We start from the raw sequence: 22,824 nt of genomic DNA on the forward strand, positions 1-22,824 counted from the left end.
TGATCATACAAGTGCCTGGGCCCCTGCCATCCCTATGGCAGACCCAGATAAAGTTCCAGGCTCCTTGCTTTAGCCTGGCCCAGACCTAGCTGTTGCAGGCATGGGGTGGAGGGCAGGGAATGGTAAATCAACAGATGGAAGATCCCTCTTTAGATCTCACTCCCTATCACTCTGCCTTTCAAAAGAAGAAAGTAATAAAAATTTTTTTAAAAGTTCATATGAACATCTGAGACTTATGTTTTATACTGTTCTTTCCTTAAAAATCTTTTTTTAAGAAAAACAATCTGGGGATTTTCATAAATGAATGCTGATTGTATATACATATTTGTTAAAAAAAGGTTGTTCTTCTTAGATCACTGTTTAAATATTTTTATTTATTAGAGTCATATCGGTGTCAATTAACAAAAGGGATTCAAACTTGGTGCAGAATGCTGACTTAACTTCCAGGTAAACAATGTACATTCACTCCTGGACTTGCCTAATTGTATCTGAGTTTGCCTCCAAGAGAGAGCCTCTGGGAGGTCTGGACTAGACCATGAATACAAGATCACCTCTGCTCTTCAAAGGGTTTAGGTAATTCTGTAATGGGACTAAGACTTCACCACAACTACCAATGTAATGGCCTACAGGGGAAAAAAAAATTGGGAAATAATAACTCCACCGGTGTACTTTGGAAGTCCCTACTCTGGCCATATAAAAGGAGATCTTAGTACTTCATGTAGCTATTGTGATGATTAAATGGAATAGCTATGTTTAGGTGATATCCAATCCTTGGCCTTTTAGTAAACATCTAATGAATGTTAGTTCCTTTCTCTCATTTTATTCATATCTATTTTAAAAACATTTTTTCTATCTCAAAGTGTTCTTATTCTTTAAACTTTCAAGTTTAAGAGTATCACAGATTTAATAATTTTTACTAGCAACCAAATCATTTATTCTTGATCCTCAAATAATAATAAAAATTTTAGATCAAAGGTTAACAAACCATGACCCATGAGCATTTATAGTCTTTTCTCTAAGAATGGTTTTCATGTCTTTAATAGTTATAAAACAAAATGAAGAACATGGGACAGTATGTGGCCTACAAAGCCCATTACCTATCTGGCCCCTTGGCCACTGTTGATGATCAATGAAAAGGATAATACTAAACAGGAAACTTACATATGAGTGTATGCATGTACAAATTCCAGTTGCCCACTCCTGTAGAAAACGTCCATGAACACTTTTCTCTTATAACTTCAAACTTTAGAACTGAACAGACTCACCAGAATTCTTATTATTTATGTTTTTAATCAATGATCTAAACTGAAACTACAAAAGTAATTTATCCTCCTCAGAGTTCTTAGAATTTGGGATTAGCAGAATCTAATCCAAAAATATTTCTAGGCTGTTGTTAACAGAGTGTTTCAAGTATCCCTGTGCTAGGCTAACTAAGAGTGAACTAGCCTGAGATGTAGGGCATGTATTAATTACTATCTTTGACTTTGCATGATGTTGTCCTTGGAATATTGCCCGCAAAAAGTTAAATTACTGGGAGTTGCCTTGGCTTCTGTTGCTCTCTGTTCATTTCAACTGAACTTTAGACAATTAGTAATGCTTTGCCTCTTACCAGTGCCTTGTCTGCAGGAGTGGAGAGCCGGCTGTAGTAATGAATCCTCTTGTTCATGGCAGAGGCATGGTCGCTAACCCTCTGAATGACATCATTCACATTGACGATGTTTGTGGGCTCTATGTAGAAAGGCCTAAAGAAGGGAATATATGCTTGACAAAAAACGTTCAGGCAAAAATTCTGGAAGTCAGCCATTGAAGAAAATAACTTCTTGTCCTCCATTAGAAATGGGATGTACAAAGGCAAGGCATTCACCTCTCACTTTTGGTGGGAAAAGAAAATGTCACAAAAGAAGTATTATTCCATTCACAGAATAAACTTTTTGTCTCATAATACTTTTACTTTAAGCAAGCTTTTTTTTTAATCTTAAGGAACTTAGCAATAGAGGGACATGACAGAAAGAGATTAAATCAGTTATTAAAAAGAATGATAGCAAAGGGGGGAAAAAAATACAGCAGCTGTCACTTTCCAACAATGAAACTTAGACACAGAGCTTTGAATAGTCTCCCAGAAAGCTTCTGGCACTAAATTAGAGAAATTACAGACAAAAAAAGTCCCTCTATTAAAGAATCCTTAAGGGCCAGAATTACTTCCTATGAAAAACAGAATTCCTATCTCTTAGTTCATGTACTAAGGATTAGTGACCTCAACCATCTCCCTTGTGAGACTTATCCAAAATAGTATCAAGTGGAACATCAGGACATTGGAAATGCTTTGCCTGTTCTCCTTTTCTTAGATTTCAGTAACCTACTCTTTTATTCATGTGTGTGCCTGCTTCCCAAGACAGTAGCTTCATCAACTGCAGGCTCTGGTTTTCAATGTTCATTTTCAGGCCTCAACCTCTTCAATTCCTTTCTATAACTCCTTCACGTGCCTTCTAAGCTTCTAGAAATATTCCATCCAAAATGGAAAGATTAGGCAGGGTTGCAGGAAAGACTGCATTCCTCTGCTGGTTCTCATACCCTTTGAAGTCACCCCAATCTGTGGGTAATTTGCCATTTCAGATTATACACATTTCTAAATAATGAAGGGAAAAAATTTATCATTGGTTCCATATAATTCTTATACACTCAGGGCTTTAAAAGAAGCTTAAAATATATTAAGGTAAGATAATAATTTCTGGAGACACTGTTAATCTAATCTTGTGGGGAGGACTTGGAAAACCAAGTGACTGAAAATTTAATTTCTGCTATTTTCCAAACTAACTCTGCGATATTTGAGAAATGGTAGTACAGATCTTAAATCTAGTCTTGTCTCTGAATTTAGCATACAGGATCTTTGAGTCTTTTGTTTATATTCTCCACTCAGTACCTAAATATGGCAGATACTATCTAGTTAACTCAACAAACATGTAAGTAGTGCAATTACTAGAGCAAATATGAAGACAGAGACATATTATTTATGCTAAGCATGTCATTGCTAAATGCATTAGGTGATGTTGGAAGAGGACATAATGCAAATGACTGGGTTAGAAGCTGAATAAATAATCCCTACTCATACATCTGGTCACCTAATATAACTGCCAGTCCTCCCAAAGCATCAGGATGTCCTACCCAATTTGCATTTCTACTATGACATTCAGTGGTACAAAAAAAATATAAAAGTATTTATATCTAGCAGATGGTTTAATCATAGCTGGGCTCATACTCTACAGGGCATTCCTCTTTATTTTATAAGAAGAATAACCCACAAAATTCAAGAAAGAATTAGAACTTCAATGCCAACATAAGGCAGAGATTGAAGTTAATCATGGATTACTGAAAGAGACTGTTAAGATAATATTGATAGGAAGAGATGTAGATTTTCTACTTATATGCTTTTTACTCTGAAAAGTCAATGATATTACTATAACCACTAAGTTGGTTTGAAGGTCTGCTGAAAAGCAGTCCAGGAAGTGCTAAATATCTTGGCTCCTGGTCTCTTACAGAAGTGTTAACTGTACCAGGTTAGCTGGCTTGGGTACTCTGAGAACAGAATGACTCTGAAAATTTTTCTTTTCCAACAGCTTTCATCGAGATACTGAGTGCCTGTTCAAACAAATATTTTGGAATCGTTTCAAAACAGATTCTCTTAAAAAATATACAACTCAGCATATTTTAACTAAATTATCAAAAACATATGCTTAAAGTTTCATTTGAGAGAACAAAATATAACATTTCCAAACTGAACTTCAGCTGGATCTTAAAGCAGTTTTAGAATTAGATATACAGTGCTCTAGACTATATTATATAGAGGACAAAATTTAGACTAAAAAACTGAAACTTGGGCATTTTTCTTTTGAACACATCTTCACAGGTCTGTGCCCTATCAATGTTACCTCCCATCTGATATGTAGTTAAACTATGCACACTGAAAGTAAAGAAGCTATAGTTGTCTCATCTTATAAAACACCTGTGGCCATGCCACAGGAAAAAATGTTTGTAATATTAAATAAAATTTATAGAATGTTTTAAAACATGATTCAAATCTTAGGTTTTCATTTAATACACTTATAAACAGAGAAACCTTGTTTCTACCTAACACCTTTTCTAAGTTCCACTCCTTAAATTCCTTAAAAATTTTTGGCTTTTAAATCTATCTCCACCCTTCTACTGACCAGTTATGCTTCTCTGAAGTTTAATAACAATTCCATGACTCTTAAGAAGGTTTATATCCAACATGGAGACCTGGTTTCAAAGTGTTCATTTATTCACATGCCTATGAAAGCTGAGGCACTCATTCAAACACCTGACAGGCTGAGGTAGTTTGTTAAAAAATGAAATGGGAATTGGTATTCAAAAAAAATTTCATGCAAATAAACATTCAAAATAATGAAGCCACTGTACTTGTGTGTCTACCTGCTGTTAAAACACTCTATCTGCCAGGCAGCTTTTCATTGAAGAGGACAGACAAGAAGTTAATCAAGCCATTGTAGCTACAAATTCCTTGCCGTGGCTATAAAAATATTGGTAATCTCTAGCTTACTGACGTGTTTCTGACTCCCTCTGATAACCACACAATGTTTTCTTTCAAAAAACTCCGCTCTACCCTCTAACTTAAATCACTATTGTCAAAGGCCAACCCTATATAAAGTTCTTCTTCTGTCTTGATCACTTAGTTTGTAGTGGCTATCAAATTTATGAAATAACATTTAAGTACCAACCAAATATGCTTATATTGTGTTGAACATGATGAATAACAGATTTGCTGTAATCTGCTAGAGGAGACAGGTAAATAACAACTCCTCTTCAGAGAGAAAAAGAGCAATTGCTTGTGCATGACTACAGGGGACAGAAAGAGTGGAGAGAGTTCCGAATGCTGGGGTGAAGGCAGGGATCAGCCTAAACAGCAGAGGAAGCTAACAAATGCCTGGCAGACCTCTCAGCAAGCTACAGCTGAGTAGAAGTTTAAAGGATTGAAAGGAGTTAGGTATGGGCAAAAGGAGGCAAGAAATCATGGTTCAGAAAAAATGCACAACAGAGAGCCAGAAGGAGAGAAGGCATGATGTATCTTTTTTTTTTTTTTTCTTTTTTGACAGTGAGAGAGAGACAGAGAGAAAGGTCTTCCTTCCGTTGGTTCACCCCCCAAATGGCCACTACGGCTGGAGCTACGCTGATCCGAAGCCAGGAGCCAAGAGCCAGGTGCTTCTTCCTGGTCTCCCATGCGGGTGCAGGGGCCCAAGCACTTGGGCTATCCTCCACTGCCTTCCTGGGCCACAGCAAAGAGCTGGATTGGAAGAGGAGCAACTGGGACTAGAACCCAGCGCCCATATGTGATGCCAGCGCTGCAGGCGGAGGATTAACCAAGTGAGCCGCGTCGTCGGCCCCTATGTATCTTCTTTTTAAAAAAAAGATTTATTTGTGCTTGCTTCGGCAGCACATATACTAAAATTGGAACCATACAGATAAGATTAGCATGGTCCCTGCACAAGGATGACACACAAATTCGTGAAGCATTCCATATTTTTTAATTAAAAAAATTTTTTTAAAAGATTTATTTATTTATTTGAAAGACAGAGTTACACAGGGAGAGAGGGAGGGAGGGAGGAAGAGTGGGAGAGAGAGGGAGAGATCTCCATCTGCTGATTCACTCCCCAGATGGCTAGGGCTGGGCCAGGCTGAAGCAAGGAGACTGGGAACTCCACCTGGGTATCCCACATAGGTGCAGGGGCCCAAGCACTTGGGCCACCCTCTGCTGCTTTCCCAGATGCATTAGCAGGGAACTGAATCAGAAGTACAGCAGCTGAGACTTCAACCAGTACCCATATGGGATGCTGGTGTTGCAGGTGGCAGCTTAATCTGCTGTGCTACAATGCTGGCCCCAAGATACATCTTCAAAACCTTTATGCAGTTGGATGAGAAGTGGCAAGATGAGATAAACCTGGGCTAGAACATGGAAAATTGCACATGTCAACAAAGGACTTAATTCTAAAAGGAAGAATCCTTAGATTGTTTTGGTTGCTGATTCTGTCTCACACCCTCACATCTTACATGTCACCAGAGTTCCATTCAAAGACACTTTCTCTATGCTCATTCCCTTAGTGGGTTCATCTAGCCACTTAACTTTATTTCTTTTTATTATGATTTATTTTATGCTTTTCAAAAAATAGAGTAAGAGATGGAGACAAAGAGATCTTCCATCCACTGGTTCACTGCCCAAATGCCGGCAACAGGTAAAGCTGAGCCAAGCAAGTCAGCAGCCCAGAACTCAGTGCAGTCTCCTGCGTGCCTAGCAGAGACCCAAATACTGGAGACATCACCTGCTGCCTCCCAAGGTGCATGTTAGCAGGCTGCTGGAATTGGGAGCACAGGCAGGACATGAAACGCAGGCACTCTGAGATGCAGGTGTCCCAAGTGGAACCCCAACCACTGTGCCAAACACCCACTCTAGTCATCAAACTTTACATTCATGTTTGTGCTGGTGACACTCAAATTGTTAGCCCCAGCCCAAACATCTGGGTCATGTAAGGAGTATTCAAACAGTTCATGGAAAATGTGTGCTTTGAAAAAAACATGCATGGATTTCAAAAATTTCGGGCACCAAAATAAACTTATCTTTTATTCCATTTTGCCATATTCTTCTTGAAGTAACCTCATATTAAACAACAAAAATATCAGTATTTTGACCTTTAAAAATAACTTAGGCAGGTTGTTTGGCATGTGATTAAGATATCCTATATAGAGTGCCTGGCTTTAAGTCCTGGCTCCAAATTTCAGCTTCCTTTCTTCTTCTTAAGATTTATTTATGGTTGGCACCATGGCTCACTTGGCTAATCCTCCACCTGTGGCGCTGGCACCACAGGTTCTAGTCCCGGTTGAGGCGCCGGATTCTGTCCCAGTTGCTCCTCTTCCAGGCCAGCTCTCTGCTGTGGCCCAGGAAGGCAGTGGAGGATGGCACAAGTGCTTGGGCCCTGCACCCGCATGGGAGACCAGGACGAAACACCTGGCTCCTGGCTTCGGATCGGCACAGCATGCCGGCCATAGCAGCCATCTGGGGGGTAAACCAACGGAAGGAAGACCTTTCTCTCTCTCTCTCTCTAACTCTGCCTGTCAAAAAAAAAAAAAAAATAAATAAAAAGATTTATTTATATATTTGAAAGGCAGAGTTAGAGAGAGAAAAAGAGAGACAGGGAGAGATACCTTCCATCCTCTGGTTCAATCATGAAATGGCCAAAATGGCCAAGGCTGGGCCAGACCCAAGCCAGGAGCCAGGAGTTTTTTCCAGGAGCCCAAGCACTTGAACCATTTTCCACTGCTTTCTCAGGTGTGTTAGTAGGGAGTTGGATTGGATGGGAAGTGGAGCATCTGGGTCTCAAACCAATGCCCATATCGGATGCCAGTGCTGCAGGCAGCAGCTTTACCCACTATGCCACAGTGCTAGCCCCTTCAGCTTCAGCAGGTGATGGCTCAGGTCCTTGGGTTCCAGTTACCTATGTGGGAGACCTGATAGCTGAATTCCCAGCTCCTACCTGGCAAAGAACTGGCTGCTACAGTTATGTGGGGGAGTGAACAAACAGATGGAAGATCTCTATGTCTCTGCCTTTCAAAATAAATAAAAATAAATAGATAGCATGGAATGTCAGAATAAACTTATCTTCATATTAAAGAACTGAAGACGAAAATTTACCAAGAAAATTTCAATACAACTTTCTATGTAACTGTTGTATGAGACTGAAATGAACTTGGAATCAGTTTGAATTGTGATGTAACAAAATGTTATAAAACTTAAAATAATAATAGTGCAGGTTGAGCTATTAGTAGTATTATAAAATGAAAAATGAAATTTTCCATACTATTAAATGCAATTTATTAAGACTGATTATCACATCTTTGTTATAATTTTAAAATCTCAATTATTATTTATGTTTTACAGAGTGCCTAATATATAAACACAGAAGTACATATATGCACATAATTTGCAAATGGATACAACACACTTGTTGTGCAGACAGGCAAATGCAATAACTTTTTTTTTTTTTGACAGGCAGAGTGGACAGTGAGAGAGAGAGACAGAGAGAAAGGTCTTCCTTTGCCATTGGTTTACCCTCCAATGGCCGCCGCAGCTGGCGCGCTGCAGGCGCCACCGTGCTGATCCGAAGGCAGGAGCCAGGTGCTTCTCCTGGTCTCCCATGGGGTGCAGGGCCCAAGCACTTGGGCCATCCTCCACTGCACTCCCTGGCCACAGCAGAGAGCTGGCCTGGAAGAGGGGCAACCGGGACAGAATCCAGCGCCCCGACCGGGACTAGAACCCGGTGTGCCGGCGCCGCTAGGGGGAGGATTAGCCTAGTGAGCCACGGCGCCGGCCAAATGCAATAACTTTTTAAAAGACTGTTACTACTTTTTAACTGCCAGAGTGGTATGATGAAAAAGGCTTGGAAAAAATCAAATGTTTAAAAAGACCCAGTATGGGTTCTCTATTCTGGAATTCCAGGCTGTCAGTCAGCTGCAAATAAACATTTTCATCACAACATATGGGCAAAGAATTTGACCTGAAAATGAATTCTCAGGTCTATATACCTTAATTAAATATAGATTCTGTATACGAATGAAATTTCAAAATCCTTTTCAATGTAGCTCATGCTTTCAAATTTTAGTTTTAAAAAATCCAGTTATTATTTTAACTCTGCTGTGCTGAAGACAAATAATCTCTTCTGGCTACACAGTGATCACTAACAGAAATGCAAAGGTTTGTAGTTTTAAAAAGTTATAATCAGCACTGAAGTGAGGCTTAAAGAATTATATAAGTACAAGGAACATTTCATTCAAGATGTTAGATGCACCTGTAAGTAAAAACTAACAACAGATCTTGAGTTCTTCTCTGGGTTGATGTAAACAGTAACACTACCAACACCACACCCACTCCATTCCATTTTCTGGTCAGAAAGATCAATTCTTAATGGGACATGGTGAGTGACCTTCCACAGAGAAAGATTAGAAATGCGGGGGAAATTCCCAAGAGATCACAGTTCTCCTAGAAGCACCTGATTTCACCCATTTTTATGAGAATGCCAAAATAAACTGTCTCAATTTACTTAAGTGCAACAAATAAAGAAGAGTATTAAGTTAATTTTTTTTTTTTTGACAGGCAGAGTTAGACAGAGAGAGAGAGAGAGACAGAGAGAAAGGTCTTCCTTTTCTGTTGGTTCACCCCCCAAATGGCTGCTACGGCCAACATGCTGTGCCGATCCGAAGCCAGGAGCCAGGTGCTTCTCCTGGTCTCCCATGCAGGTGCAGGGCCCAAGCACTTGGGCCATCCTCCACTGCCTTCCTGGGGCACAGCAGAGAGCTGGCCTGGAAGAGGGGCAACCGGGACAGAATCCGGTGCCCCAAATGGGACTAGAACTCGGGGTGCCAGCGCCATGGGCAGATGATTAGCCAAGTAAGCCGCAGTGCCGGCTGTTAATATTTTCAAAAAACAGCTTGCCTTAATTGTAAGGGTGACTTCAGCCTGTAATATTATGCCAATTGTTACTCTCCTCTCACACATCTACCAAAAGGATTTCTGGAAAAAAAATAAAATCAGTTTCATACCAGTTTCATAACCTAACTTACCTCCAGTGGAGAAAAAAAAAAAAAAAGTGGGGAATAAGAAAACTGCCAGGCTACTGCTTTAACTACAATTTCTATTCCTTTAAAAACTAGAAAGGCAAGAAAGGGGGTAAAGAATGCAGTAAATATATATATATATATATGATAAATCATTTTTTTTGCATACATGTGAGTCATCATATGAATACTAAAATTGCTTTCTTAGTCTTAATTCAATTATCTAGAAATTGAAAACACAAAAATAAAATATATCTACTCTTTAAACAGATCACCAAAGAAAAAGAGGCTCTGGGACCGGCATGTGGAGCAGCTGCCTGTGATACCAGCATCCCATCTGGGTGCTGGCTGCAGTCCTGGCTGCTCCACTCGGATCCAGCTCCCTGCTAATGCACCTGGCAAAGCAGTGGAAGATGGCCCAAGTGCTTGAGCCCCTGCACTCATATGTAAGACCCAGATGAAGCTCCTGGCTCCTGGCTTCAGCCTAGACCAGCCTTGGCTATTGTGGTCATTTAGGGAGTAAAACAGCAGATGAAGATCTCTCTCTCTCTCTCTCTCTCTCTCTCTCTCTGTGACTCTGCCTTTCAAAGAAACAAATAAATATCTGAAGAAAAAAAAGGGACAAAGAGGTTCTTTCTTATTCCTCTCCCATAACTTAATGCTATGGCTTGAGTCCCCTCCCAAGTTCAGCTGCTGAAAATATGATGGTACTAGGAGGTGGGGCTCTTTCAAGAGGTGGGTAGACTCTGACGGCTCCTCCCTCATGAACGAGGATAAGAGGCTTTGTGCAGCACCGGCTCGCTTGCTCTTCAGCTTTTCTGCCAGGGAGGCTGCTGCCAGGCAGCCCCCACCAGACTGAAAGGTGGTACATTGATCTTGGACTCTTCAGCTTCCAGAACTGTCAGTAAGTTTCTGTTCTTTATAAACTGCTTGGGCTGATGTTCTATTACAGCACCACAAAATGGACTAAAACACTTAAAAAAAATTTTTTTTTGTAAAATTTATTTGAGGGGCCGGTGCCGTGTCGCACTAGGTTAATCCTCTGCCTGGGGCGCTGGCATCCCATATGGGCGCTGGGTTCTAGTCCTGGTTGCTCTTCTTCCAGTCCAGCTCTCTGCTATGGCCTGGGAAGGCAGTGGAGGATGGCCCAAGTGCTTGGGCCTTGCACCCACATGGGAGACCGGGAAGAGGCACCTGGCTCCTGGCTTCGGATCGGTGTAGCTCCAGCCGTTGTGGCCATTTGGGGAGTGAACCATTGGATGGAAGACCTTTCTCTCTGTCTCTCTCACTGTCTGTGGCTCTACCTGTCAAATAAATAAATAAAAAATTAAAAAAATTATTCAAAAGGCAGAGTTACAGAGTGAGAGCGAGAGACAGAAATCTTTGATCCACTGGTTCACTCCTCAAATGTCCTCAACGGCCAGGGCTCTGCCAGGCCAACGCCAGGCGCCAGGAGCTTTTTCTGGGTCTCTCACGTGGGTGCAGGGGCCCAAGCACTTGGGCCATCCTCTGCTGCTGTCCCGGACACCATTAGCAGGGAGCTGGATCAGAAGTAGAGCAGCCGGAATTCGAACAAGCACCCACATGAAATGCTGGTGTTGCAGGCTGCAACTTAACCCACTATATAACGCTGGCCCCAAAGTAAGACATTTAAGAAAGGGATTCTACCTCAAAAGCCTTAGCAACCATCTTTATCATGGCTCTCAAGCATGGCAAACTCACTAAAAGAACTTCTGCATTCCCAGTGGAAAGACACAGCAACAAGTGGTCTATATACACTGGTCATCCCGGTGACAATGGCTGTATTTTCAACCCAGATGGCAACCATTAGAGTAGCCTGACCAGAATCCATTGCTAGTTGCATGGCATGTTATTCGGCAAACCAATCCCAGAATAACAGTGCAAGCTGGTAAAGGCAAGAGTCCAACATGAAACCTGCCCTGCCAACTGGCTTCTATCAACTAACTTCTGTAAACAAGAAAGCTTTATAAACAAAACGTAAGGGATATTTTAGGGAAAAAAGGAAACAAGCAGTGTTAGAAAGGTTTGTTTAAATAGGAACTTTCACACATTGCTGGTAGGAGTGTAAGCCGCTACAAGCTTTCTAGAAAGCAATTCAGTTACATGTTTCAGGAGCCTTAATTGTGTTTACTTTCTGTCCTAATGGTACTTTTGAGATTCTATTTGATTGAAACATAAAATTTATATAGAAAAGGTATGCAGAAACTGTTAATCACAGCATTATTTAAAATTAAAATTATAATCAGCTTAGTATTCAAACATATCATTAAATTATATACATTTAAATAACATGTACTTATTTAATACGATGCTTAGAAAGAATCCTAATACAGAAATGCTATTACCAATTTTTTTTTGGTATTTTAGTGATTTAAAAAAAAAATACTTATTTCATTTCATTTGAAAGGCAGAAAGGTACAGAGACACAGAGACAGAGAGACAAATCAAAGAGACAGAGATCTTGTATCCACAGGTTCACTCCTCAAATGCCTGTAAGAGCCAGGGCTGGGCCAGGCTGAAGCCAGGAGCCAGGAATTTAATCTGGGTCTATTACGTGGGTGGCAAGGACTCAAGTATTTCAGCCTTCACCAATGCCTCCCAGAGTGTGTATTAGCAGGCAGCTAGAAGTGTAAGTGGAGCCAGGACTCAAATCCAAGCACTCTGTTCTGAGATGTAAGCATCCCATGCAGTGCCTGAACCACTGTGCCAAATATCCACTTCAGCATTTTAGTGATTCTTGAAGACAATTTTTATTGTAAAACTTTATTGCTCTTTGAAATGTGGTACTTTCCCGTTATTTATTGCTTTTAGCCTTAGCCTCTACTCCTAGGGTTTATGGCAGTTAAAATTTTAAGAAGCCCTTAACAACGGACTCTAAGTTTGCTTCAGTGGCATGAGGTTGAGAGAGATGACAGAGACTGTTTTAATGTCCAAAGAGTCATTTTGACCAGAGTAACTCTGGTCAGGTACCGGTGCTGTGGTGCAGTGGGCTAAGACACTGCCTGTGACGCTGACATTCCATAATGGGGTTCTGGGGGGCCTGGGAAAGCAGCAGATGATAGCCCAAGTGTTTGTGCCCCTGCCACCCACGTGGGAGACCTGTAAGAAACTCCTGGCTCTTGGCTTCAGATGGACCCAACTCTGACCATTGCAGCTGTTTAGGGAGTGAACCAGCAGATGAAGATCTCTGTCTCTCCCTCTTTCTCTCTGTAACTCTGCCTTCCAAACAAATTTAAAAATCTTAAAAAAAAAAAAAAAAGAATTCTGAGCAGGCATCTTTACAAGAAGCAACCGCTGGGTTGGAATAAAATTAAAGTGAGTAGGCCTGGCTTTTTAACTTCTCCAGAAATAAGACAAGAGGTATTCCTAGGGGCCTCAGCAGCAGGAAGTACCAGTCCCTACAGCAGCCTGCACTTGGGCCCCTAGAGCCTCTTCTGGCAGGCCAGGAGTTAGTGGACAACAGAGCAAAGAGACAAATCTGGGCCTATGGCCTATTTTTGTGAATGAGATTTATTGGAACATATCCAGGCCCATAAAACTATGTATTGTCTATGACTACATCCCCCCAAATAGCAAAGGTGAGTCTCTATACCCACAAAAATACTATCTGTTCCTTTACAGAAAAAATTGTATAAACTCCTGTCCAGACCATTGAAGGCCCATTAGGGACTTAGAGCTGCAGGAGAAGTTTCCACACCCTCTTTCCTGATGGGCAGAGGGGAAGAGCAGTGGGTCTTCATGAGCTTACCAGATCTATGTCAGGGAGTTTGAAACAGGGTTTTTTTTCTCTAGAAGCGTTTGCAACCAGATGTCCCCAGGCCTCATCCAGCTTAATCCCTTGCACAATCTACTTCCTACATATAAAAAACAAAACAAAAGCTAAACAAAGGAACTTCAACTTAAGCCAAAACTATGACCACACCGAATATTCTTACATAGAACAACCCCTGCATGGAAACAGAAACCCAGCAAAGCACTCAATCAGTGGTACAAATAGTCTCATTCCACTTCCAGCTGAGTTCAGCCGGAACCTATGGCAGGCACCCACAAGGCTATGATCCTACAGGGTTCTTATTTATTTCAGAACCTCTTAAAATATCATTTCAAAAAACCCAATGCTCTCTTAATTACAAAAAAAAAAAAAAGTCATTTAGGGGCAGGTCTAGCTGTTAAGACATCTGTGTCCCACATCAGAGTACACAGATTTGAAAACCTACACTAGCTCTTGACTCCAGCTTCCTGCTAATGCAGACCCTGGGAGGCAGTGGTGATGGTTCTAGCAGCTGGGTCCTTACCACCCACGGGGGAGACCTAGATTACATTCCTGGCTCCTGGCTATACTTGGCCCAGCCACGCTCAGTCCAGTCTTGGCACATCTAGTCCCAGCCACAGTGGGCATTTGTGAAATGGGTCAATAGATGGAGCCTCTTTTGGTATATAGCTCTGCCTCTCAAAATAAATAAAGACCTGAAGAAGCCAAGGTGATAATAAGATTATCAGGTAAATGAGTTATGAGTTATTTTAAATTACAGAAATACAATTTTTTTTTTGACAGGTAGAGTGGACAGTAAGAGAGAGAGAGAGAGAGAGAGAGAGAGAGAAAGGTCTTCCTTTTTTTCCATTGGCTTACCCCCCAATGGCTGCTCTGGCCAGTGCACCACGCTGATCCGAAGCCAGGAGCCAGGTGCTTCTCCTGGTCTCCCATGCGGGTGCAGGGTCCAAGGACCTGGGCCATCCTCCACTGCACTGCACTCCCGGGCCACAGCAGAGAGCTGGATTGGAAGAGGAGTAACTAGGACAGAATTCGGCGCCCCAACCGAGACTAGAACCCAGTGTGCCGGCGCCACAGGCGGAAGATTAGCCTATTGAGCCACGGCACCGGCCTAGAAATACAGTATTTTTAGCATAACTTTGTTCTTTAGAAAAGTACATTGGGGCTGGTGCTGTGGCACAGCAGGTTAAGCTGCTATCTGCAGTGCTGGCATCCCATATTGGTGAAATTTTGAGTCCTGGCTGCTCCACTTCTGACCCAGCTCCCTGCTAATGTGCCTGAAAAAGCAGCAGAATATGGGCCCAGTCCTTGGGCCCCTGCACCCACGTGGGAGACCTGGAAGAAGCTCCTGGTTCCTGGCTTCAGTCTGGCCCAGCCCTGGCCATTGCAACCATTTGGGGAGTGAACCAACAGACTGAAGATCTGTCTTTCCTCTCTCTCTCTGTAACTCTGCCTTTCAAATAAGTAAATAAATCTCTTTTTAAAAAAGTAGTACATAGGCCGGCGCTGCGGCTCAACAGGCTAATCCTCCACCTAGCAGAGCCGGCTCACCAGGTTCTAGTCCCGGTCGGGGTGCTGGATTCTGTCCCGGTTGCCCCTCTTCCAGGCCAGCTCTCTGCTATGGCCCGGGAGTGCAGTGCAGGATGGCCCAAATGCTTGGGCCCTGCACCCCATGGGAGACCAGGAGAAGCACCTGGCTCCTGCCTTCGGATCAGCGCGGTGCGCCGGCCGCGGCGGCCATTGGAGGGTGAACCAACAGCAAAGGAAGACCTTTCTCTCTGTCTCTCTCTCTCACTGTCCACTCTGCCTGTAAAAAAAAAAAAAAAAAAAAAAAAAGTAGTACATTGTCTAAGATTGAAGACAATATAGAAGTTACTGAAGAAAATAAAATCACCCACTAGAAATAACCGCTGTTAAAAAAATAGAGAAATAATTAGTGTTAACATTTTGGTGTATTTCCTGGACATACATATTAAAGTTAGTTTTGCTTGCTGCTAAAATTTATAGAAAGTGAATCATTTTATATATATATATATATGTATACATATATACACACACACACACATATATATATATATATACTTTTCAAGCTAGTTGCTTTTGCCAACATTATCTTTGTGAGATTCATCTATGTTCTTTTCTGTATTGATGGTTTGTTCATTTTCATAGCTATGTAATATTTCATACAACAATTTATTTATCCATTCCTGATGGTGGGTATCTGGATTGTTTCCATTTTGGAGCTCTTAACAAATAAATTATAATCTAGATTTTTGCTTGTCTCAGATTTTGCACACATTTTTAAGGATAACAAATTTATGATACATCCCCACATATTAGTAGATAATTACCAACTCGTTTCCAAAGTGTACTAGTTTATACTCCAGTTCTGTTTCAGCATTCCCACTGTTTCTCATTCTAGCCAACATTCCACTTGTTAGCCTTAACAAAAGAAAAACCCACCTATCCATAGACAAAACTTTTTAAAAATACAAATAATTCTCTCTAATATAAGTTGGAAATAAATTTTTATACATAGATGCCTGGACATAGCTATGTTTAAAGGTAGAATGAAGAATACCAAAGCAAGGATTTAAAAGAAGTGAGATTAGAAGATATTCTGCATATGAACTACAAGTAAATAGAAAGCAGATATGAATAAAAACTTGTGGTCGGGGCAGGTGTTTGGCATGGGGTGAACAAGCTACTTGGGAGGCCACTTCCCGCATCAGAGTCCTTGGGTTCAAGCCTCAGCTCCACTTCTGATTTCAGCTTCCTGCTAATGTGCACCCTGGAAGGCATCAGGTGATGGCTCAAGTACTTGGGTTTTCGTTACTCACACAGGTGACTCGGATTCAGCCCCAGGATCCTGCCTTTGTCCTGGCCTGGCCCTGGCTGATATGGGCATTTAAGGAGTAAACCAGCAGATGGGAGTAAACTCTATTGAGTTCTCTCTCAAATAATTTTTAAAAAGAAATGTTAAGTAACAGACTTAGAATACATTCTCAGAATAACACTAAAATAAGGGAAGTCAAAATGCATAATTTTATTGTGGTTTTTAACATCAATTCCTCATCATTGAGCTACCGTCAGTCATTGGGCATTAACAAGAACTTTGCATTTTAGGTACTACCATTAATTTAATAATATTTGGTTTTAAGTTTATTAAGTGTCAAATCTCATTATACACTTGTGATCAATTTCACTGCTTTTGCAGTACTATCATACTATTGTACTAAAACCCTTGTGACTAAATATATATCTCAATATGTTATAATATTAAATAGATGGAGGAAGATACTAACCTAAATCTTTTTTTTAAAGATTTATTTATTTATTTTATTTGAAAGTCAGAGTTACACAGAGAGAGAAGAGGCAGAGAGAGAGATCTTCCATCCGATGGTTCACTCCCCAATTGGCTGCAATGGCCGGAGCTGTGCCGATCCGAAGCCAGGAGCCAGGAGCTTCTTCCGGGTCTCCCATGTGGGTGTAGGGGCCCAAGGACTTGGGCCAAATTCTACTGCTTTGCCATAGCAGAGAGCTGGATCGGAAGAGGAGCAGCCAGGGGACTAGAACCAGCGCCCATATGGGATGCCAGCACTTCAGGCCAGGGTGTTAGCCCGCTGAGCCACAGCACCGACCCCTAACCTAAATCTTTATACTCTTTCACTTAACAAAATGCACTTTTGACTTGGGCCTAATGAGCACCAGTAAAGTACAACCAGGCTGCCTCTCTCTTCAGGAGAAGTTGGGCAAACAAAGATGCCTACAAAGAGAGGCAGAGGGAAAAACACATAAGAACAAAGAAATTGAGAAAATAAAGGGATGGGACTGGCAATAAGACCCCAGCCTAACCAAGTCCATATTTGGATTTACCTCACCTCTAACTCCAAAGCCTGGATGGTTCTCTTTAAGCATCTAGCCGCAACACAGTTTCTCTAGGGAGAAATAATGAAGTGGGAGACAAGAGGGTTTGGGTGGGAGAAGGGAAGGGAGTAAAGAGAAGGGAGGAGAACAAGGGTATAGAAATAGTAACACAATCGGCAAGCTGGCCAGCAGCACCATGCCACTGACAAACAGTAAAGCTCCTTGTTCCTCTATTCAACACATATGGCAACTTCCTCAAGATAAAACTTACGGTGCCAGTGTTGTGGCATAGCGAGATAAGCCACTGCCTATGACGCCAGCATCCCATATGGGTGCTGCTTCAAGACCAGGATGCTCCACTCCGATCCAGTTCCCTGCTAAATGAGCCTGTGAAAGCAGTGGAAGATGGCCCAAGTGTTCGGGCTTCCTGCACCCATGTGGAAGACCCAGAAGAAGTTCTGGGCTCCTGGCTTCAGCCTGGCGCAGCCCTGGCCATTGCAGCCATCTGGAGAGTGAACCTGTGGATGGAAGGTCTCTCTGTAACCCTGCCTTTGAAATAAATAAAAATAAATTATATATATATATATATATATCCACTTTTCTACCATTTGTGCAGGTTAATACAAATATGAGACCCTCAAGCTTAAATAGTGACTCCCTATCACTGTCACTCAGCCAGGATCTACCCTTATCCATTAATACATGAACTCCTCACTCTGCCTTCGTAAACCTCCTTTCCCCCCTTTCTCCTGAGACCATAATTACCAAAGAGTCCATTCAGGCTACTCTACAGTGACAGTAAAATAGCCAACACACCAGTGTGCAGACCAGCAGATGTTCTGAGAAACAACGTGCTCCAGTGTTGTGGCACAGCAGGCTATGCCGGCAGCCTACACTGGGGCCCTGGTGTGAGTCCTAGCTGCTCCGCTTCCGACTGAGCTTCCTGCTAATGTGCCTGGGATGGGGGTGGATGATGAACCACTTGGACTCCTGTCACCCACGTTGGAGACCTGGATGGAGTTTCTGGCTTGAGGCTCCTGGCTTCAGCCTGGCCCAGAAATGGTTGATGCAGCCACTTGGGGAGTAAACAGCAGATGGAAGCTCCCCCCACCCCCCTCTTTCTCTCTCCCTCTTTCTCCGTTATTCTGCCTTTTACATAAACAAAATAAATCTTTAAAAAGAATAACTAAAAAAAAAAAAAAGGCGATATAGCATATCTAGTATTCCAAAGAGCACTAGGAAAGCTGCTTCTTTTTAAAATACCTCTATTCTCTGCTTTATTAGAACACTTGAAACATTATTAGAAGCATCATTCTGAACCTCAAGGTTAGGATTTTCTACTTCCAGGATTCTCCATCTTACAAAGTAAACGCCCACAGGTAGGTAACTAACTAGAACTCCGACACATCAGGTTTTCTTCTGTTCTAACATTGAGCTGGTAACACAGTTCTCAGGAGTAGGGCAGATAAACACCGATGAACAAGGGCAGAAGCAAAGAATGGTTTACAAAGCATTCCCTGGGGGTTAAGCCTGACTGAGTTCCTGTCCTGGGCAGCAGTGGGCACACAGAAGGTTATGAAAGCCCTAGGCCCTGGGAAAAGTAGAAGAGAAAACAGAGGCAGAGGAAGAATGAAAAGAAAGGGGAAATCCCAAAAACAAATGAATTCTTTCACAATCCGGTTGCACGCTGGCTGGAACCATCAGTTCCTCTGAGAGCACAGTTTCGGGGCAGCAGCAGAACGTGAAGCAATCCTGAATTCCACCAGCTCTATCTGTGGTTACCAGAAAGTCTGGGAAAAGCAGGACAACCATCTTTTAGACTGGCAGTTGCCAACAGATATATCAAAGACAATCCAGGAGATTGTAAACTTTTCTGTCCTTTTTGTCTCTACCCATGTAACTCACTCCGGCCCCAACCCAGATGAAAAGCTGATGGGGTAGCTTCTGGGAGGTGTGCAGCACAAAACATGATGATCCAAAATGCTATGCTGTGTATCCTCTCATAAGACAAGCTCCCTTCTCCAGCTTAGTTATGCCCGATTCTACCAAAATGATAACCAGGTCAAGCAGACTATCTTTAAAATTCTTGTATTTGGGGGCCAGTGCTATGGCGTACCAGGTAAAGCTGACGCCTGAGGCGCTGGCATCCCATGTGGGCACCAGTTCGAGTCCTGGATGTTCACTTCTAATCCAGCTCTCTGCTATGGCCTGGGAGAGCAGCAGACGATGGCCCAAGTCCTTGGGCCCCTGCACCCACGTGGGAGACCCGGAGGAAGCCCCTGGCTCCTGGCTTGGGCTCAGCTCAGTTCCAGCCATTGTGACCATTTGGGGAGTCAACTAGCAGATGGAAGACCTCTCGCTCTCTGCCTCTGCCTCTCTGTGACTGCCTTTCAAATAAATAAATAAATCTTTTTAAAAAAAATTCTTGTATTTGAATGAATACATGATTTTGATCGCCACCTAGTGGAAGAGATAGAAACCACAAGCTAAACTGGGTGTAAGCAATCTGAAAGAATAAAATGTTGCTTTTTATACTTTGAAAAGACAGCTTCCCAAAGTGGAGTGATATGGAAGACAATTTTAGGTAGCACAAATTATGGTGACTAGTTAGTATTTATTGCAACGTATATTAAAGCATGTCATTAGCCTCAACCTTAAAAAGTAAACAATTCTGTTACACAGTGGTACTGATATATTACTAAAGTCATTAAGGACCCTCTAAAATGACTGAAGTTTTGGAAATAGTTGTCTAAACTGGTTCTTTTCATGAAAGACACTTTCCCTTCAGTGTGCCTGAGTTTTATTTACATATATGAAAGCAAAATCATTCATATATCATGTTTATTTTATATTTTTAAAAGTTTTATTTATTTATAGGAAAGGCAGAGGAAGAGGGAGAGATAGAGAGCCCTTCCATCTGCTGGTTCACCCCTAAATGCCCTTAATAGCTGGGGCTGGACCAGGATGAAGCCAGAAGCCAGGCCTGGTCTCTCAAGTGAACGGCAGGAACCTAAGCATTTGGCTGTTACCTGCTGCCTCCTAGGGTTCACATTAGTAGGAAGCTGGATCAGAAGCAGAGCTGGGACTTGATCCCAGGCACTTCTTTATGGGATGCAGGCACCCCAAGCTGTGACTTAACCCACTGTGCCATAATGCCCTTCCCTTATTTTATTATTTGAGCGGCAGAGAGACAGACAGACAGACAGATAGGCAGACAGCCAGGCAGACAACCCCCAACTGCTGGTTCACTCCCCAAATGTCTTCCAAGTCTGGGCTAGCTGAAGCTGAGAGTCAGGAACTTAACCTAGGATTCCCACATGGATGGCAGGGACCCAACCATTCGAGCCATGCCCTGCTGCTTCCCAGGGTGTACCTTAGCAGGAAGCTGGAATTGTGGGTGAAGCTAGGAGACGAACCCAGGTACTCTGATGAGACACAGGCATCTCAACCAGTATCTTAAGCGCTACGCTAAACATTGACCTTAGTAATCCATATTTTAACATAAACAACAATATTTAAAGGTATACTTTTTTCTCATCAGTTTTGTCACAAGCAAATCAGCATGTGGAAGTAAGAACCTATAAAATAAATCTTCTTTAAAATATGCTTACCTAGGTACTTATGCCATGACTGTAAATAGCTGATTTCTTTGCATTTTGACAAGTTTCATTATAGAAAACATATTTACATTTAATCTACTCAGTTAAATTTTCAGAGAACTGTTGAACTCCCGACAACTTACTGTAATGGAATATGCTTTACTGACCTATGTTCTATTGTCACAGTGGTCAATTATTTATCATAGAATTTAGAGGTTTCAGAGGGCTGGTGCTGTGGTGTAGAAGGTTAAGCCACGGCCTGCAGTGCCAGTATCCCCAGTGGATACCAGTTTTTGTGCCAGCTGCTCCACTCCCAATCCAGCTCCCTGCTAATGTGCCTGGGAAAGCAGAGGAAGATGGTTCAAGTCCTTGGGCCCTGCATCCATATGGGAGACCCAGAGGAAGCTCCTGGCTTTGGCCTGGCCGAGCCTCAGCTGTTGTAGCCATTTGGGGAGTGAAACAGCAGATGAAAGATCTCGCTCCTCACCCTCCCCCCACCCACCCTGTATCTCTGCCTTTCAAATAAAGAAATAAATCTTTAAAAAAAAAAAAAAAAAAAAGAAATAGGAGGGGATTGTTGAATAATTGTTGAATGTTTACTAAACAGATTCTGCCACACTGTTCTACCTAAGTACTCAGTTCCTCTTTAAGAGACAACCACTCTTAGTTTTCTATTGATTTCCACAGACTTCATTAATATATATGGAATTATATGTAATATATTGACTTACTGTTACCCAAATAGTGGCACACTACACATATTGCTCTGCACTTCACTTTTTTCAATTAAGTAAACTGAAAATTTGTTCCAATTTTGATATGTAATAAAGCTATCTCCTTTTTAATAGATGAAAAATATTCTATTGGTTGAATGTGCCATAATTTATTTACCCAATCCTGTAAGAAAAGACATTTTGGTTGCTTTCAATCTTTGCTATTATAAAAAATACTGCGAGCTGGTGCCGCGGCTTACTAAGCTAATCCTCCGCCTGCAGCGCCGCCGGCACACCGGGGTCTAGTCCCGGTCGGGGCGCCAGATTCTGTTCCGGTTGCTCCTCTTCCAGTCCAGCTCTCTGCTGTGGCCCGGGAGTGCAGTGGATGGCCCAGGTCCTTGGGTCCTGCACCCGTGTGGGAGACCAGGAGGAAGCACCTGGCTCCTGGCTTCGGATCGGCACAGTGCACTGGCTGCAATGCATTGGCCATAGCAGCGACTTGGGTGGTGAACCAACGGAAAAAGGAAGACCTTTCTCTCTGTCTCTGTCTCTCTCTCTCACTGTCTAACTCTGCCTGTCAAAAAAAAAAAAAAACAAAAAAAATACCCCACTTGTATTAACCTCAAAAATGTATCATTTGGCACTGTGATTAACACTTAATTGTGAAATTGCTGATTCATACAAACTTTGGAAATGCCTACAGGTCTTTTCTGGGGGAATCACATTAAATTTATGGATTAAAATTTAAAGACCACAAGATCTTTATTTTAGACTACTCCCACAGAGAGCAGAACATGCTTTTTCATCACATCATACTTTACTGATTCTATTGTACATATTCTAACATCTCTGAGTAAGGCTGCATCTCACAATCCCTAACACCCTCATCACCGTCAGCCAAGGCCCAGTACGATGCTAGTTGTTCCTGGAGGCAGGACAGGTAACCGAAAGACCTATTCATCTCAGTCAACCCCTTTAAGGACCATTTGAGGAAGAAATACGAATCATGCTGTTAGAAAACCTTTTGTGACACCTTCTGGTAAGACCAGCAAAGTGCAGGCATCAGAACTGGACCTGGAAGAAAATGCTGAAATGCTATACCATCAGTGCTCTTACTGGCACAAAGGACAATTCGGGGTGGGGGTGGGGGAGAGCACCTATTTTGATGGCTCAAAGTGCAAAAGCAAATGAGAAGAACCAGATTCTGTAGGTGACATTA

At 42.1% G+C, this 22,824-nt stretch overlaps 1 protein-coding gene and 1 non-coding gene across 4 annotated transcripts in view; one reads left to right on the plus strand and one right to left on the minus strand.

The window, feature by feature from the left end:
* SLC38A9 (solute carrier family 38 member 9) overlaps window positions 1-22,824 on the minus strand; it is a 101,994-nt gene that overhangs the window by 63,441 nt on the left and 15,729 nt on the right. For all 3 annotated transcript variants that reach the window (XR_517789.5, XM_002714039.6, XM_089312796.1), the window contains exon 3: window positions 1,610-1,742. Coding sequence is in view for 2 of the 3 variants with exons in the window: in XM_002714039.6 (XP_002714085.1) it covers window positions 1,610-1,742 (133 nt within the window). In the remaining variant the exon portion in view is untranslated. The remainder of the gene's footprint in view (window positions 1-1,609; window positions 1,743-22,824) is intronic.
* On the plus strand, window positions 5,449-5,555 carry LOC127492912 (U6 spliceosomal RNA). The gene has a single exon (XR_007922730.1). It is a non-coding gene; the product is annotated as a U6 spliceosomal RNA (small nuclear RNA).

Source organism: Oryctolagus cuniculus, chromosome 14, assembly GCF_051225735.1.
Source record: "Oryctolagus cuniculus isolate XC-2025 breed Fujian yellow rabbit chromosome 14, ASM5122573v1, whole genome shotgun sequence".
NCBI lineage: Eukaryota > Metazoa > Chordata > Mammalia > Lagomorpha > Leporidae > Oryctolagus > Oryctolagus cuniculus.